This window comes from Vombatus ursinus, unplaced genomic scaffold (assembly GCF_900497805.2).
Source record: "Vombatus ursinus unplaced genomic scaffold, bare-nosed wombat genome assembly UNPS02010284.1, whole genome shotgun sequence".
Lineage (NCBI taxonomy): Eukaryota > Metazoa > Chordata > Mammalia > Diprotodontia > Vombatidae > Vombatus > Vombatus ursinus.
This window is the reverse complement of record NW_020950062.1, coordinates 17,863,186-17,879,006: the sequence shown is the minus strand read 5'-3', so window position 1 is coordinate 17,879,006 and position 15,821 is coordinate 17,863,186. Positions and strand designations below refer to the sequence as shown.

The window sequence follows — 15,821 nt, the reverse complement described above, 5'->3', positions numbered from 1 at the left end:
CCCCTTCATTGGCTGAAATAAGGTCATTTAATAATTAAAATGCTGAATTTATAATTTGTTCATAATGTAATCCTCAAACATTCACTGAATCAAAGAAGAAATCAAAGACATCCATAGTCAACCAGGCACCCCTAGAGGATAAAATCTACCTGGGATACTATCAAGCAAACTGCCTTAGTAATTATATTACCCATAGTGAATCCATAGAGTACTATATCAGTTGTCAAAGATGAATATATTTCATTCCTTAAGGTGGGAAAGCTATCATCTGAACCCTAATACTGCATTGTAAGTAGTCTGCATTCCACATACCTGACCCTATATCATTGTCTTTCTCCCCCACCTCCAACCCCCGAATTAGGATGATGTATTACAGTAACCATCCAGAGTCACCTGTCCATTTAATTTGTGACCTATCCTACTTATTTCATCAGGGCATTTTATGAGAATGAAAGGTCAATCTGCAAATAGAAAATCAACTTTTTCTTAGTTCAAAGCTAATTGACCCATTCAGGGATTGAGTCTATGAGTGTGTTCATATTAGCAACAGTCTCTTACTAATTGTCAAAGTAATTTTTTTCCCTAGGGTAATGCAATTGAGTACAAAAAAGGTAATCTATATGGAAATAAACTTTTACCCATCTTTTGTGTTTTGAAATTTTTTTTTCTCAATTACCTTTCCTTTATAAATTGAGCTTGAAGGCATAATCACTTCCCTAATGCTCTCCATGTCATAGTTTTGTCACTGCACATTAGAAACCTGCCATACGTTTGTCATTGGAATGGTTTCGTTTTGATGTATTATTTGCTTTGGCTGTTTTGAAATCTAAAAATGAAAAATAGCTCTAGTGTCACCCTGAAAATTCTGTTTGCCTTTGGGGATATAAGATATTCTGATACACCAAGAAAACAAGTTGAAAAAATTAAAACAGTAAATGCTGCAAGATAATCATCTCAACATTAGCAGACACACACATCAATACTTCATTAACCTTGCCAATAACATACAAGCTTTTAAAAAATATAATAGAAGTGGATTTAAAACCAGAAGTCATCTCCCCCACTGCTTCTAGTACTTGCTCTTTCTCTGCCTTTCAATCGGAGCATTTCCATGATACTTCGGGCATAAACATCTCTCAAGTTAACACTGATATAGGAGTCAGTGGCTATATTCTTTGTCAATTTCTTCAAGGCTTCACGTTGTCGAATAGCTGCTTCCTTCAGCTTCAGAGTGAAATAGCAGGCAGAAAAGCGGTCATTAATAATAGCAATAGGCAACGCCAAAACAAGTATTCCTGATAGTATACACACAAAGGCCACAATTTTGCCTGTGGTGGTGTCTGGCCTAATGTCACCATAACCCACAGTAGTCATGGATGTTGTTGCCCACCACCATGCACAAGGCACACTTGTGAAGGTTGTGCCTGGCATGCTTTGTTCAGCAAAATATTCCACAGTTGAAAATATTGAAATGCCCACAGACAGAAACAGGAGCAGCAGGCCAACCTCTTCGTAACACTGAGTGAGTGTCATTCCTAGTGACCGCAAGCCTGAAATATGAGAAAAGTTGTCAGTCATTTTATCCATTTAATTCTACTAATCACTATGAACACATGTACAGTTTAGATGCTAGCTAGGTGGCTTCTCCTTCCTCAATATACTTTTGATTCACCCACTATTTTGCTTTTATTTAAGCCCACTTTAGGACAGTTAGGTAGCACAGTGGATAGAGTGCTGGGCCTGGAGCCAAAAGATTCATCTTCCTGAGTTCAAATCTGGCCTCAGACACTTATTAGCTGTGTGTGACACTGGGTAAGTCTCTAAACCCTGTTTGTCTCAATTTCTTCATCTGTAAAATGAGCTGGAGAAGAAAATGGCAAACCACTCCAATATCTTTACCAAGAAAACCCAAAATGGGATCATAAAAAAATCATACATAACTAAAAAAAGCTCTGAACTCAAAGCCCACCTTTGACTTCTTTTGTGATCCAGAAGGCATAAAGATGTGCACATTTAGGTGTAAGTGAAGAAGACAGGGCAGGGAATAATTGACATATGTGACCCAGTTTACTTCAAGAGTTAGAGGCCACTAACACAGAGGCTTGCAGCCAGAGGACTGGATTTGGAGAAAAGGAAGACTCGGGTTGAAAAACTGTGCAATCATGGAAAAATTACTTAACATCTGAGAGCCCTAGGAGACTACCTTAGACTAGAAGATGAAGATGAGTCTTAGTGCTACATTTGTGGATGAGAATTTCCACTCTGAGAGTTTCCTGTCTTGATAAGCTCACAGGTTCAAACCAAAAAAAAAAAAAAAATCAATATCATCAAAACCTAGAAGGGTGTCCAGATCAATAACTGTTGAAGAGAAAACTCCCAAGAAGGTTTTCCCATTTCTGGCTGAAAAAAATAATCTACCCCAGCTTAGTAGCTCATGTAAAAGTAGCAACAACAATAACAATCACATTTATAAGGCACCTTAGGATTTGCGGAGTACTTTGGAGACATTTTCTCATTTGAGCTACAATACTGCACAGGCTTCTCCATTATTTCTAGAGATTCCCTGAAATGGAAAGGAACTTCCAATTGATACCCCTTCAGGATTTAGATGTTCCATTTCATTAGATGTTATTTTAGAAGCAGGGAATTTTAGAATGGGAAGGAATCTCAGTGGTTAGCTAGTTCAACCCATATCTGAAGGAATCCACACTAAAAACATATTGTAGTGTATGCAATACTTATGTGATCCTTTCACTCTAGCAGACTATGAATGGTGTGTGAATCCAAAGACATGCATGACTCTCAGACCTACTTGTACTTTCTCTTTTACCTAGTCTGCCTGCCTATTTTACCTATTGCCTGCCTGTTTCTACGGCCAGTAGGGCACACTTCACTCCCTGCAATGCTCTTCTGGGAGGCTATAAGCCTCCCTGGTGACCAGCAAGGTGAAGGTGCTCCATTTATCTGACAGATGGTCAAGAAAATGGGTAGGGAAAAATGCCCTAGTCATTAGGCCCCCTTAGGAAATGCCTAGTCCAATCAACCCAGGAACCAGTTATAGGAACTTACACTTAGCCTATTATCCCTGATAAAACTTGCAGAGCACTTTACACATGTTATTTCATTTGATTCTTACAGCTATCCTGTACGGTAGGTGTTATTTTTATCCCCATTTGATAGATGAGGAAATTAAGAACAAGAGAGGTCAAGTGACTTGCCCAGGGTCACACAGCTAGTAAGTGTCTGAGGTAGAATTTGAACTTAGGTCTTACTGATTTCAGGCCCAGTGCTCTAAATACTGTGCCACCTAGCTGCCTATGCTTTCTTTACTGTCCCCTTAGAATAGAAGAAAGATTGCTCACTATTGGGGGTGGGGGGTGGGGATGGAATTGAGTCAGATCTAGTCACTCTACCTAAAACCTTAGAGAGATGTTTTTTGGTAGAACTGAAATTATAGATAAGTGATAAGCAAATGTCATAGAAGATGCCTAACACAGAGTATTGTAAAAGTAAAGAAAAGGCAACCTGTCAGTAAACAACATTTCCTGAGGATATACCCCATATACTATTATGAGATAAAACTCAATTAGATGACAGATATTCCAGGTTCCAGAAGAATATGACATCATTGGGAATACATACATGTGAACAATTGAACACAACTGTAAAGGAGAGAATGTACAGATAGGTATAATTACCATAGTAATAATAAGCATTATTATTACTATTAAAATTGGGAATGTTTAAACTGTAGAAGAAAAGAGATTTCTATCCTCAAGTATTCGAAAGGTTGTCATAGAGAAGAGGGAAGAGACTTGATCTTTTCAGTCCTACAAGGCAGTAATTCTGCCTTGAGTATAAGTTTGCCAAAAAACCTGTTTAGGCTAGATGTCAGGAACAACTTCCTAACAATTAGAGCTAATTAAAAATAGAATAAGCTGACTCAGCAAGTGGTTGCTTCCACCTCATTGGAATCTTTAAGCTAAGGCTGGATGGCCATTTGTGGGGGGGGGGGTATGTGTTTTATGAGTTGTAGGCTTCCTTCACTAATAAAGCAGTTTTAAGGAGCAGGAGTCCCTGTTTACTGGGACTTGGGGTTCAATGAGGACGTTCTGAGTGTGGGGCTACCAGACTTAGTTCCAGTCTTGGTCAGCAGCTTATGGACTAAAGGAGAAGAAAGAGTTCTCTGATGCTAAGGCACAGGGTTGAGACACATAGCCCTGGTGTTATGTCCTGAATGATTGGCACTTACCACAGCAGGCACTAAAACCATGGTCCAGAGGCAAACAGCACAAGTCAAGGGGAAGAAGGAGGTCACCTAGGGGAGTAACTAAATGGAGCTCTAGGTAATGTCTGTGGTGAAGGGCAGAGTTTCTACTGTCACATGCCAAAAGAGGACATGGCCCTGAACTCAAAGGTATGAGCTTTATATAGTAGGGAGACTACATTGGAGTGTTAGGGCTTTTACTATCAGGGCAGGAAACTGGAATATCTGTCATCTAACTGGGTTTCATCTCATTATAGTATGTGGGGTATATCCTCAGGAAATGTTGTTTACTGACAGGTTGCCTTTTATTTACTTTTACAATACTGTGTGTTAGGCATCTTCTATGACACTTGCTTATCACTTATCTATAATTTCAGTTCTACTAAAAAACATCTCTCTAAGGTTTTAGGCAGAATGACTGGATCTGACTCAATTCCATCCCCACCCCCCACCCCCCACCCCTAACAGTGAGAAATCTTTCTTTTATTCTAAGGGGACAGTAAAGAAAGCATAGGCAGCTAGGTGGCACAATATTTAGAGCACTGGGCCTGAAATCAGTAAGACCTAAGTTCAAATTCTACCTCAGACACTTACTAGCTGTGTGACCCTGGGCAAGTCACTTGACCTCTCTTGTTCTTAATTTCCTCATCTATCAAATGGGGATAAAAATAACACCTACCGTACAGGATAGTTGTAAGGATCAAATGAAATAACATGTGTAAAGTGCTCTGCAAACCTTCAAAAGCACTATATAAATGCTAGCAATAATTCAAAGAGCCGGATCTCCATTTCATTGCTGTGCTGACCTTTCCCATTCATTCCATTTGTTTGAGGAAGAAAGAACCTGGTTTTGATAATTTCACAGGATCCTTGGAAGAATTAAAGAAGGGATGATCCAATCTGTTGAAGGCTTAAGCCTCCAAATAAATCACTTATAGTGAGGAGAATGTCAATGTCTTATCAGGGAGCTCCCCTGATGTATGGGGGGTGGGGAATAGGGATCTTCTGAAAGAATGATCAATTTTTTTACATCAAAATACACATTACAACATAAGGCCAGAGTTAAGACAAAGTGGCCCTGATCTGACTCACCAAAGGCTATTTGAAATTAATTCAAGTATTATTTATACTTTCATTACTCTAGATTCTGATATTCAGCCTCCTCAATTGGACATGAGTTATTAAGAAGCTATTTATTGTTAGAGACCAATGAATAATATATTTGAGGTTTAACAATTTTAGAAGACCTCCTAAGCAGCTTACAGCGATAGTCAGATTGAAAATATTGTTATTTTTCTAGACCTGTTCTTCGCACAATTATCAATATAGTAATGTCATTTTTTCATGGATGTCAGACGTTGATGGGGCTTTAGAAATCATCCAGTCCAACTTTTCTTCTTTTACAAAGGAGGAAACTTCAATCAAGAGAGGTCAAGTGAATTTTGCAAGATCACATAGCTTGTTAATGACAGAGTAGGGACTTAACTCCTAACCCAGTGATTTTTCTACTTTGCATAATTATATTTCATTTTTACTGAAAGTGTATTAATTTTCCAAATAAATAAAAGAAAACTAGATAGCTGGACTAAACTACATTACCTCTGTGTGGGGAGGGAGGCAGAGGGGGAAAGGCTTTGTCCTTTTTGTTTCCTAAATAACTTTATTTTAAAAGAACGTCAAACTTCATGAGGCTGATGAATCCATCTTATATCTAAGCATGAAGTTATGCTCTTATACTTAACCTATCTATGGAGATGATGCTTGTCTAAGAATTTAGAAATCTTTTGTAGAAAGCTGACAGTGAAATTGCTGTTATTTCCCTTTTTCTCCATTCTTGTTTTTTTTTTTTTGTTTTGTTTTTAGAAAAATGTAGTCTTAACTGTGTTTTAAAATCAAAACCCAGGGAGAGTTTATAAATACACTAAGAAAGCATCCCATTATATGTGTCAAAAAAACAAAGACTAGAGCTTTTAAAAGTTGTTGGGAACCCCATTATCAAGGCTACATTATGTGAAACTGGGAAAATACTCCAGATAGAAAACAACAATAATGAAATTGTCAGGAAAAGTCCAAATCAATCCACTTTAGTTAAAAAAAAAATGGGTCAATTTATCTTCCCCAACTCCCTAGGTCCGTTGAGATACAGACAATACTATACAGTTTGGCCAATAAAGCTATAGCTATAGGAAATAATCTCATTCCACCCAATCCCTGATTTTCCCCTCTTATTCCTCCTTTCTACTATCTAATTTTTCCCTCTCCTCAATGGAGAAAATTTCAATAAGTGTCTGTGAAGCCCTAAAACAGTTATTATCTGGTATATATTTTGGTTAGAGGGTGGTTTGTATGTAACTGGTCATTCTTGTAGATGGGCTAAATGAATAGCTTTACTTCTAAGCAGGACACTTCTTTTCCCTTTACAGAAAGTATATTGGGGGGCAGCTAGGTGGCGCAGTGGATAAAGCTCCAGCCTTGGAGTCAGGAGGACCTGAGTTCAAATCCAGCCTCAGACACATGACACTTACTAGCTGTGTGACCCTGAGGAAGTCACTTAACCCCAATTGCCTCACCAAAAAAAAAAAGTATGTTGGGAAGTGACCACACCCCTTTATACCAAATGTGGGTGGACTATCAAGCGAGAGAGTCATCAGAAGTTTCTTTGTCCTCTGTGCCCAAAAGAATATTTTGCTAGCTCCCTGCTGGACCCAAAGTAGAGAACTTGCTTATACATTCTTATATGTCCATAACCATACCTATTATTTTTATAATGTGATGACAAATGGTAAAGGGATTTCTGAAAATTATGAAGAGTAAATGAGAGAGGTGGATGGTTACATTCTCAACTTTGGTATGTACACCCTTAAAAATTGTACTAACTTTATATGTTTACATTATTTATCACTGTCACCTACAAGTCCTTTAAATTTAATTCTTTGATTAAAAATTTCAATTTGTGTTACCTTCTATATTACCTTTCCTTATCCTCCCATCTAATAATGCCTTCCCACCCAAGAATTACTTTATTATCTATTTTGTATATATTTTTACATTATCATGTTGTTTCCCCTCATAGAGTGAAAACTCCTTGGATTAAGTGAGCATTTCATTTTCATCCTTGTCTTCATTTAAGTGCTGAGCATAGTACCTAGCTCATAGCATGTGATTAGTAAATGATTTAGGATTGGCAGACATTGTATATGTTGCTTTCCCCTGTGGAATGTAAGCTTTGTGAGGGTGAGTGAGGGACAAGATTGTTTCATTTTTGTGTTTGTGCTCTGGGGCCTAACAGAGGGCCTTGCACAAAATAGATGCTTAATAAATGCTTGTTGATTGATTAAATATGACAGCTATCACTACATCAGGGCCTCAGGAAAGAGGGAATACATGTCCACTGGAATGCTACATATTTTGTTCAGGTACAGAATACATTTTCTTTTTCATTTTTACGATTGTTTCAAGCACTTAAAACCCATGGTAGTTTTAAAAAGCATCAATGAAGTGTGAATACCTGTTGAATGTCTGCCCAGTTTTAGCATTCGCAGAGCCCTGAGCAGCCTCAAAACCTGCACGATGCGCCCCACGTTTTCCAGCTCTTGTGTGGTCTCACCTTCACTCAGGCTCTCCACCAACAGAGTGATATAGAAGGGGAGGATGGCCAGGAGGTCAATGATGTTTGCTACTTTTCTTAAGAAGCCACACCTATTCCTCACACAGAGTAAGCGCAGAGCAAACTCCCCTGTGAACCAAGTAATACACAGGTACTCCAGGGCCTCCAATAGCTGCATGTCCAGCCAGCTTGGCTCAGATGACATAAGGGCCATGTTGGCAATGGACACGACCACAAAGATGATGGAGATGATTCCAAAGATCCTGGCAGCAGTGGAAGACCCTGGTTTTTCCAGAATGTCCCAGAGCTTCTGTCGGGTAGTAGGGCAGAGACCTTGAGAAAAGTCCTGGTCACTCTCTTGCTGACTCTCCTGGTCTTCAGTATCATCCTTGAAGTCTAAGGTCTCACTCAACTCCTTCCTTTTCAAGTACCTTTCCAAAAGAATAATATGATTATTAGAACTTTTATTAAAAATAATGGCCTTAATACTAAGGACACTTTTTAAAGTAGTACTTAAGTACTTGAAGTACTTAAGCACTTTAAGTACTACTACCATAGTAGTAGAAAGACAATTGGGGGGGGAAGCTAGGTGGCACAGTGGATACAGCACTGGCCCTGAAGTCAGGAGGACCTGAGTTCAAATCCGGCCTCAGACCAAACACTTGACACTTACTAGCGGTGTGACCCTGGGCAAGTCACTTAACCCCAATTGCCTAAAAAGAAAAAAAAAAAGACCATTTGGACCTGCAATTGGAAATCTTGAATATCAGTTCTATCATTTAGTAGCTTTGGGTGAACATATTCAATCGGCAATTAGAAATATGGGACTCTAGAGAAGAAAGGTAAAGGTGGAAATATAAAAATGGGGGTTATTTTCTTAGAAATGATCACTGATATCATGGGAGTGAATGATACAAATAGAGGAGAGAATATATAGAAAGAATAGATATAAGGATAGGACATTAGGGGACTTCAGTATGAAAAGTGGGAGAAGGATAAGGCTGAAACAAAAGAGAAAGAAAAGAAGCAGTCAGAAAGGAGAACCATGAGAATGCAGTATAATGGAAGCCAAAGGGAAGGAGTACCAAGAAAGAGGTCAATAGTATCAAATGCTGCAGAGAGGTCAAGGAGAATAAGAGCAGAACAAAGAATATGAGTTTTAATTTTACTTCTGGTACTGTGCATTTGAAAGTTGGAAGGGACCTTAGTGGTCAACTTATTCAATGCTGTCAAACTTAAATAGAAAAAGGGGGCATTGATCTATACATAAAGATCTCTGAGCATTGCATAATGATTTAGTTTTAAAATGTAATGTAATCTACATTTTATTGTATTTTTTTCATTTTGTTAAATATTTCTCAATGACATTTTATTCTGGTTTGGGTCTATTTAGGAGTGATGTGGGCCACATATGGTCTGAGAGTCATGTGTTTGCACCTTTGATCTAGTTAATGCAGCAAATAGTTACTAAGCAATCTACCATGTGATAGACACTAGTTGTGTACACACACATCTATACATGTGCACATATATGTATAGAAATATATATGTGTATCAATAGGATATATATATGTATACACATGTGTATATTATATATATATATATATATGATAGTTTGGAAATAAACTTTGAGAGAAGGTACTAATATTAAGGAGGACCTGGAAAGACTTTTTTTTTAGGCAATCAGGGTTAGGTGACTTGCCCAGGGTCACACAGCTAGTAAGTGTTAAGTGTTTGGTCTGAGGCTGAATTTGAACTCAGGTCCTCTTGACTTCAGGGTCTGGGCTCTATCCACTGCACCACCTAGCAGCCCCCCAAAGACTTCTTTTAGAATGTGGGATTTTGGCTGAGGCTTAAAGGAAGCCAAGAAAACCAGGAGGTGGAGGTGAGGAAGGAGAGAATTCCAGGCGTGTGTGACAGCTAGTGAAAATACACAGATGGAGTCATGAGATCTAGTGTCTTGTATAAGGATTGTCAAAGATCGAGTCAGTAGATTGTGGAGTACATGAAGGGAAGACTAGAAAAGTACAAAGAGGCCAGGATATAAAGGGCTTTAAAAACCAAAGAGATGATTTTATACTTGATCCTGGAGGTAATAAGAGTCACCTTAGTTTAATGAATATTGGTTTGGGTCATATGGTCATATGGTATTTTAAGAAAAATTGCTTTGATAGCTGAATGGGGTCTGATGTGATCAGAGAGAAACTTGAGATGGGGAGGTCAATCCCAAAGTCTACTGCAATAGTTCAAGTGTGAGGTGATAAAAGACCTTAATAGGGTGGTGGTAGTGTCAGAGAAGAGGAGGGGTAATAAATGAGAAATTTTTTAAAGAGGACTTGGAAACAAATTCTAGATGTGGTGTGAGAAAGTGTCAGAAATAGAGTACGAGGGCCAGCTAGGTGGCACAGTGGATACAGCACTGGCCCTGAAGTCAGGAGGACCTGAGTTCAAATGTGACCTCAGACCAAACACTTGACACTTACTAGGTGTGTGACCCTGGGCAAGTCACTTAACCCTAATTGCCTTAAAAAAAAAAGAAATAGAGTATGAAACCTAGGTTGTAAAATTGGGTGACTAGGAGGATGGTGGTGCCCTCAATAATAGTAGTTAAATTAGGAAGAAGGGAGGGTTTTGGGGAAAACAAATGAGTTGACTTTTGTACATGTTGCATTTGAGACATTTATGTGACACCCAGCTAGAGATACTCAATAGGCAGTTGGAGATGTAAGATTGGAGGTTATCAGAAAGATTAGGTCTGAGTAAATAGATTTGATATTTATCAGCATAGAGATAATCATTTAATCCATGAGAGTTGAGATTAACAAGTAATATAGTATAGAAGGAGGAGAGAAGAGGGCCCAGGATAGAGGCCTGGGGGATGCCTACTACTAGTGGTTCTAACCTAGATCATGATCTTGCAAAGGTTGAGCTGAGAAGGAACATACTGTCTGGCAGAAGAACCTGGAAAGAATAGTTCTAGAAGCGGTAGCTAGGTGGTGAAGTGGATAGCTCTCCTGCCCTGGAGTCAGGAGGATCTGAATTCAAATCCGACTTCAGACATTTGACACTTACTAGCTGTGTGACCCTGGGCAAGTCACTTAATCCTCACCAAAAAGCAAAAAACAAATAAACAAACAAACAAATCCAACAACTTAGATCCAGTTATAGGTTCTTCAGAAAATTAGTTCATTTAGGGGCAGCTAAGTGGCACAGTAGATAGAGCACTGGTCCTGGAGTCAGGAGGATCTGAGTTCAGATCTAACCTCAGACACATAACACTCACTAGCTGTGTGACTCTGGGCAAGTCACTTAACCCCAATGACCTCACCCCCCCAAAAAAGTTCCAGAAAAACCTAGAAAGAAGAGCATATTAAGAAGAAGATGATTGATAGTATCAAAGACTGAAGAGAGATCAAGAAGGATAAGGAGTGAAAAAAAAGCCATTAGATTTGGCAATTAAAAGTTCATTGGAGAGAGCAGTTTCAGTTGAATGATGAGGTCAGAACCTTACATAGTTAAGAAAAGAATGAGAGGAAAGGAAGTGATGGCCCCATTTGTAGACTAGAGGGCCTTCAGAAAGAATTTAATCATATGGGCAGCTAGGTGGTGCAGTTGATAAACCACCAGCCCTGGAATCAGGAAGACTTAAGTTCAAATCTACCTCAGACACTTGACACTTACTAGCTGTGTGACTCTGGGTAAGTCACTTAATCCCATTGCCTTGCCAAAATGATTATAATACTTATTATTATTATTTAATCATGAAGTGGAGGAGAGATATTGGACTTACAAAAAGAATCAGTAAAGTGTCATCTTCGATACCTGAATGCACTTCCTTCTCACCTCTGCCACTTAGAATCTCTACTTTCCTTCAGAGCTTAGCTCAAATGCTATTCCTTCTTGAAGCCTTTCCTGATCTTTCCGGCTGCTAGTACCTTCCACCCATCCTGCCACCATTTTAGTATAGTTATTATATGTGTACATGTTTTCTCTTTGATAAACTATAGTGCTTTGAAGGCAAGGTTTATACATATATATATATATGTATAAACACACACACATACATATATATACATATATATATAAATCTTTTTTCTTATAAGAAGACAGTCAGAAAGAAAATAATGTTCTTGTTAGAAGAAAAGGATTATTTGATTATTTGAGTTAGTAAAATGCAACATGAATAATATCATCTTCCCATTTACCCAGGTTCATGACTTTGACTTTTTCCTCTCTCAATCACCCCACATAGTTATTACCCAACACTGTTGATTCTACTTTGATACATCTCTTGTGTTTATCCCCTCCTTTCTATTCCAGATGATCTCAGTCCTGATTTTTCTTTCATTTAGAACATTAGAATCTATTAGTATATAATATCATATATTAGTTTATAACACTTTGACCATCTTGGTAAGAAGAGAGGAGGGCGTGGAATAAATTGGATGCACCAGTATTAGTGAATAGGGGATAAATAAAAATGATGTCCCCAAAATGGAATCCATATTGAAATATGGAGTGTAATAATTGGCCTTACTATTTCTAGTCAATTGCCCTACAATCTATCCTTCACACTCTGACCTTAGTAATTTTCCTAATGTACTGTTCTGATTATGTCATTCTTCTAAGAAATCTTCAGTAATTTCCTATTACTTACCAAATAAAGTAAAATCTTCTGATCTAGGCATTCAAAGAAATCCACAATCTACAGCTTTCCCTGCCCACTTTCCCATCCTTTAGTGATAGAAGTGATACTTTGCTCCTTAATCCTCCCCCAACTATGTTTGAAGCTTTTCTCTCCTCACTGTATCTTGTTTTTAGTAATTGCCTTTGTATCATGGCTATTTGTGTACTTTTCCTTTCTACCATTAGATTGTTAGTTCTTTTGGAGCAATATCTGTGTCGGATTCATTTATGTATACCCAGAGGCTAATGGTGTCTTTTAAATAGCAGATGCTTAATCAACATTTGTCAAATGGAATTTAATCATAAATTTTTATATTTATATCACTTAAATTACAAAGTGCTTTTCTCACTACAACATTGCAAAATAGGTGGTATAAGGTATTATCACCATGTTAAAAAGAAGGAAACTGAGGCCTGGAGACATTGGATGACTGGTCCATAGTTACATTGGGTTAAAGCCAGTGCTGACCCCAGGTCCCCAGACTCCACATTTAGAAACTGTAGACTGATATCCCATCTTAGAAACTGTAAGTGTGAGCCTGATCTGAGTTTCCTTCTCTGTAACATGTGGGTAATATTATGGACCTCCCAGACTTGTTATAAAGATCAAATGAGTCAAAGTAAATGTGTGTGTGTGTGTGTGTGTGTGTGTGTGTGTGTGAAGATAGGATCAAATTTATTATTTCACCTCACTTGCCATATGACTGTGCAGGTCACTTCACTCTTACCCAGCATCCTTATCTGTAAAATGGAGATAACTAATTTTACTGCCTCTTTCACAGGACTGATATGAGGAAAGTTTTTAAGTCCCCAAATATGTAAACTATGTGCTATTATTTGCAAAGTGGTCACCAAAATCCTTTACTTTTTCATTGTCTAGAAACTGACTTTCCGTCTTTCAGATCATTCTGAAATGACCTCTTGGTGCTCAGTCCCCCTACCCCAAGTTTTTCATATTCAGTCCTCCCCAATTTATTTTATTTTTTGTTGCTCAATTTTATTTTTAATTCCAAATTCAATCCTTCCTATTTTAACTAATGAAAATAGTACAGTACAAAATCAGATATCAAAAATTAGGAGCACCTGTTGAAAGATTTCTCTCACCTATCCTTGCCCTCTACTTCTAATTTAGAGTGATCCTAGATCTTGAGTTGGAAGGAACCCCAGAGACCATCAAATCCAGCCCTTTCATTTTGCTGGTGAGGAAACTGAGACCCAGAGAAGTTACATAACTTGGGCAAAATCACATAGTCTCACAGGCGGCATTCATTTCATCCGACTCCTCCTTCCAATTCTCTAAAATGCCTACCAAACTTAAAGACAAACCAAGCCGGCAGGGCTCCACAAATACTATAGTTCTCGTTTTACCCCTACTGATAACCCCCCTTCTCCAAAGTGTCCTCAGCTATGCTGGTAAATACATTGTGAGACACCCACTAGTCTCTCCTTTCTTGGCATTCTTAGGCCCACGCGGGGCGCTTGCCCCTTCTCCGTAGAATACCTGTCTCTACAGCAGGAGTCGATGCTCAGCTCGTCGATGCCCCAGTACTGGATCTCCTGTAGGAAGGAGAGCGCGCACAGCTGCTCCATGACGTGCAGCCGGCCAGTGCGGTAGTAGTGTAGGATGTATCGGAAAGCTTGAGAGCTCCTGTCGAAGAAGTACTCATTGTCCACCAGGTTGGCGTCGTCGCAGAGCTCTAGGGTGCTGGAGGCGGCGGCCAGGGTGCCGGGGTGGCGGCAGGATGCCACCACCACGGCCAGCTTGCCCAGCCGCGTGTGCGGGAAGCAGGACAGCGCTTGCTGGGACAGGACAAAGCGGCTGCCGCCCACGTTGACGGTGAAGCTGTCCCCCAGAGCCAAGGGCTCTCCTTCTCCCTCGCTGCAGAAGACGCTGGAGTCTAGGGAGATCAGCGAGCCGCTGCTACGCGGCGTCTCATTGGCTGTCCCGGAAGCTGGGGACCTGCAGCTGAAAGGAGCCTCCATCCTTGCCACCTGGTCCTGTGGACATGACAGAGTTTGAGGAGCAGAGCGGGCCCCGGTGGGAGGCGGGGGATGCGTGGCGGTGGCTCCCAGCAAACTGGCAGCGGGTGCTTGAGGAACCGCCAGGAGGGGAGACAAGCAGCTTCCTGCTTGCTAGGCTTTCCTCTCCACCCCCTCCACTTGCTTTCCCTCTTAGGAGACAAATGCACACAACCAGGGGGAATCTAAGAATGCCAGCCTAGAGGGGGCCAAGAGTCAGAGTGGACAGAAAGGAGGAATCACCTAAAGGAGAATCGGGCAAGTCAGAATACGGGCCGCATGCCAGGGCTAGATTTTTTTTTTTTTTAAATAAAGATTTCGTTTAATGCCAGGTCCGTCCCGTCCCTACGCCCATCTTCTGTGACTGATCCTTCCCAACCTACCAGGGAGGACCTGCCTTTAAGAGGAGTGACAAACGCGTGTGAATTGACTCGACAACTCGGGTGGGGCTGGGGAGGTGGAGGGAAGCTGGAGGTGGAGAGATGCAGGAAAAGTAAGGGGCGGGGGTGGGATGGAGGTGGGAGTGTGGGGCTGCTCTTCGCTTTCCTTCCAGTGCCCTAAAAAGAGGGTAAGAACCGGCCTTTCCTTGAAGCCCTTTCCAGCTAGTAGATTTCTGGTTTGTTCTGTTTTGGGTTGTAACAAAAAAAAAATGCTTTCTGGAAAGTGGAGGGGAGAGGGCAGTGGATGGGGTAGGCACTATTAGGCAGGTTAATTCAATTACTAGTTCAATCCAATTCTAATCTACTTTTCCTCTCCTGTTTCTTGACCCCTGCTTGCGAAATACCGACAGTTTCGTGAGAGCATAGTCTCTTTCCCACCTGGGAAGCCGCTAGTAACTTGGGGTTTCCAGTGAATAACTCGTGCAGTCCCCTTAGACTGGGGCCAGGGGGGTCTTTACCTGTGGTCACTGGCATTCCCCTAAAAGTTACCGGATGAGCTTCCCTAGGAGTTGTCCAGAGACTGAAAGAACTCGCTCTCCGGATAAATGAAAGCAGAAGAATCAATAAACAGAGTTGGGTGCCCAAGGCAGTTTAAAGAAGGACCAAGCCTTAGTAAAAGGCAGAGAGGAACTCCGCTCCGCAAAATGAAAGACTAATTCGGTGCCTGGGATGTTTTGTTTTGTTGGTACCGCTCTAGGGGCCTGACCTATAAAGAGGGATGTCTCCTTGTTACTTACCGGCGCTCCCGTTAGCCGCTGCTCTGCTGCACATCTGGGCTGGGCACAGCAGCTGCTGCTTTGGA

General features: G+C 40.3%; 1 protein-coding gene across 1 annotated transcript; it reads right to left on the bottom strand.

Annotated features, from left to right (window-relative positions):
• Positions 1–1,038: 1,038 nt before the first annotated feature.
• Positions 1,039–14,543, bottom strand: KCNV1 (potassium voltage-gated channel modifier subfamily V member 1). Its single transcript, XM_027853991.1, has 3 exons — positions 14,062–14,543; positions 7,776–8,305; positions 1,039–1,550 (listed from the first exon to the last, which is right to left on the bottom strand). The coding sequence occupies exons 1-3, from the start codon at positions 14,541–14,543 to the stop codon at positions 1,039–1,041; spliced, it is 1,524 nt and encodes a 507-aa protein (XP_027709792.1).
• Positions 14,544–15,821: the final 1,278 nt, after the last annotated feature.

Bases quoted from the DNA above. Each gene is read 5' to 3' on its own strand.
- KCNV1 (XM_027853991.1), bottom strand. From the start codon at position 14,543: ATGGAGGCTCCTTTCAGCTGCAGGTCCCCAGCTTCCGGGACAGCCAAT. The intron at 8,306-14,061 runs GTATTCTACGGA...TCTTTTGGAAAG, and splicing joins GACTCCTGCTGTAGAGACAG to GTACTTGAAAAGGAAGGAGT. The intron at 1,551-7,775 runs GTATTCACACTT...CTCATATTTCAG, and splicing joins ACTGGGCAGACATTCAACAG to GCTTGCGGTCACTAGGAATG.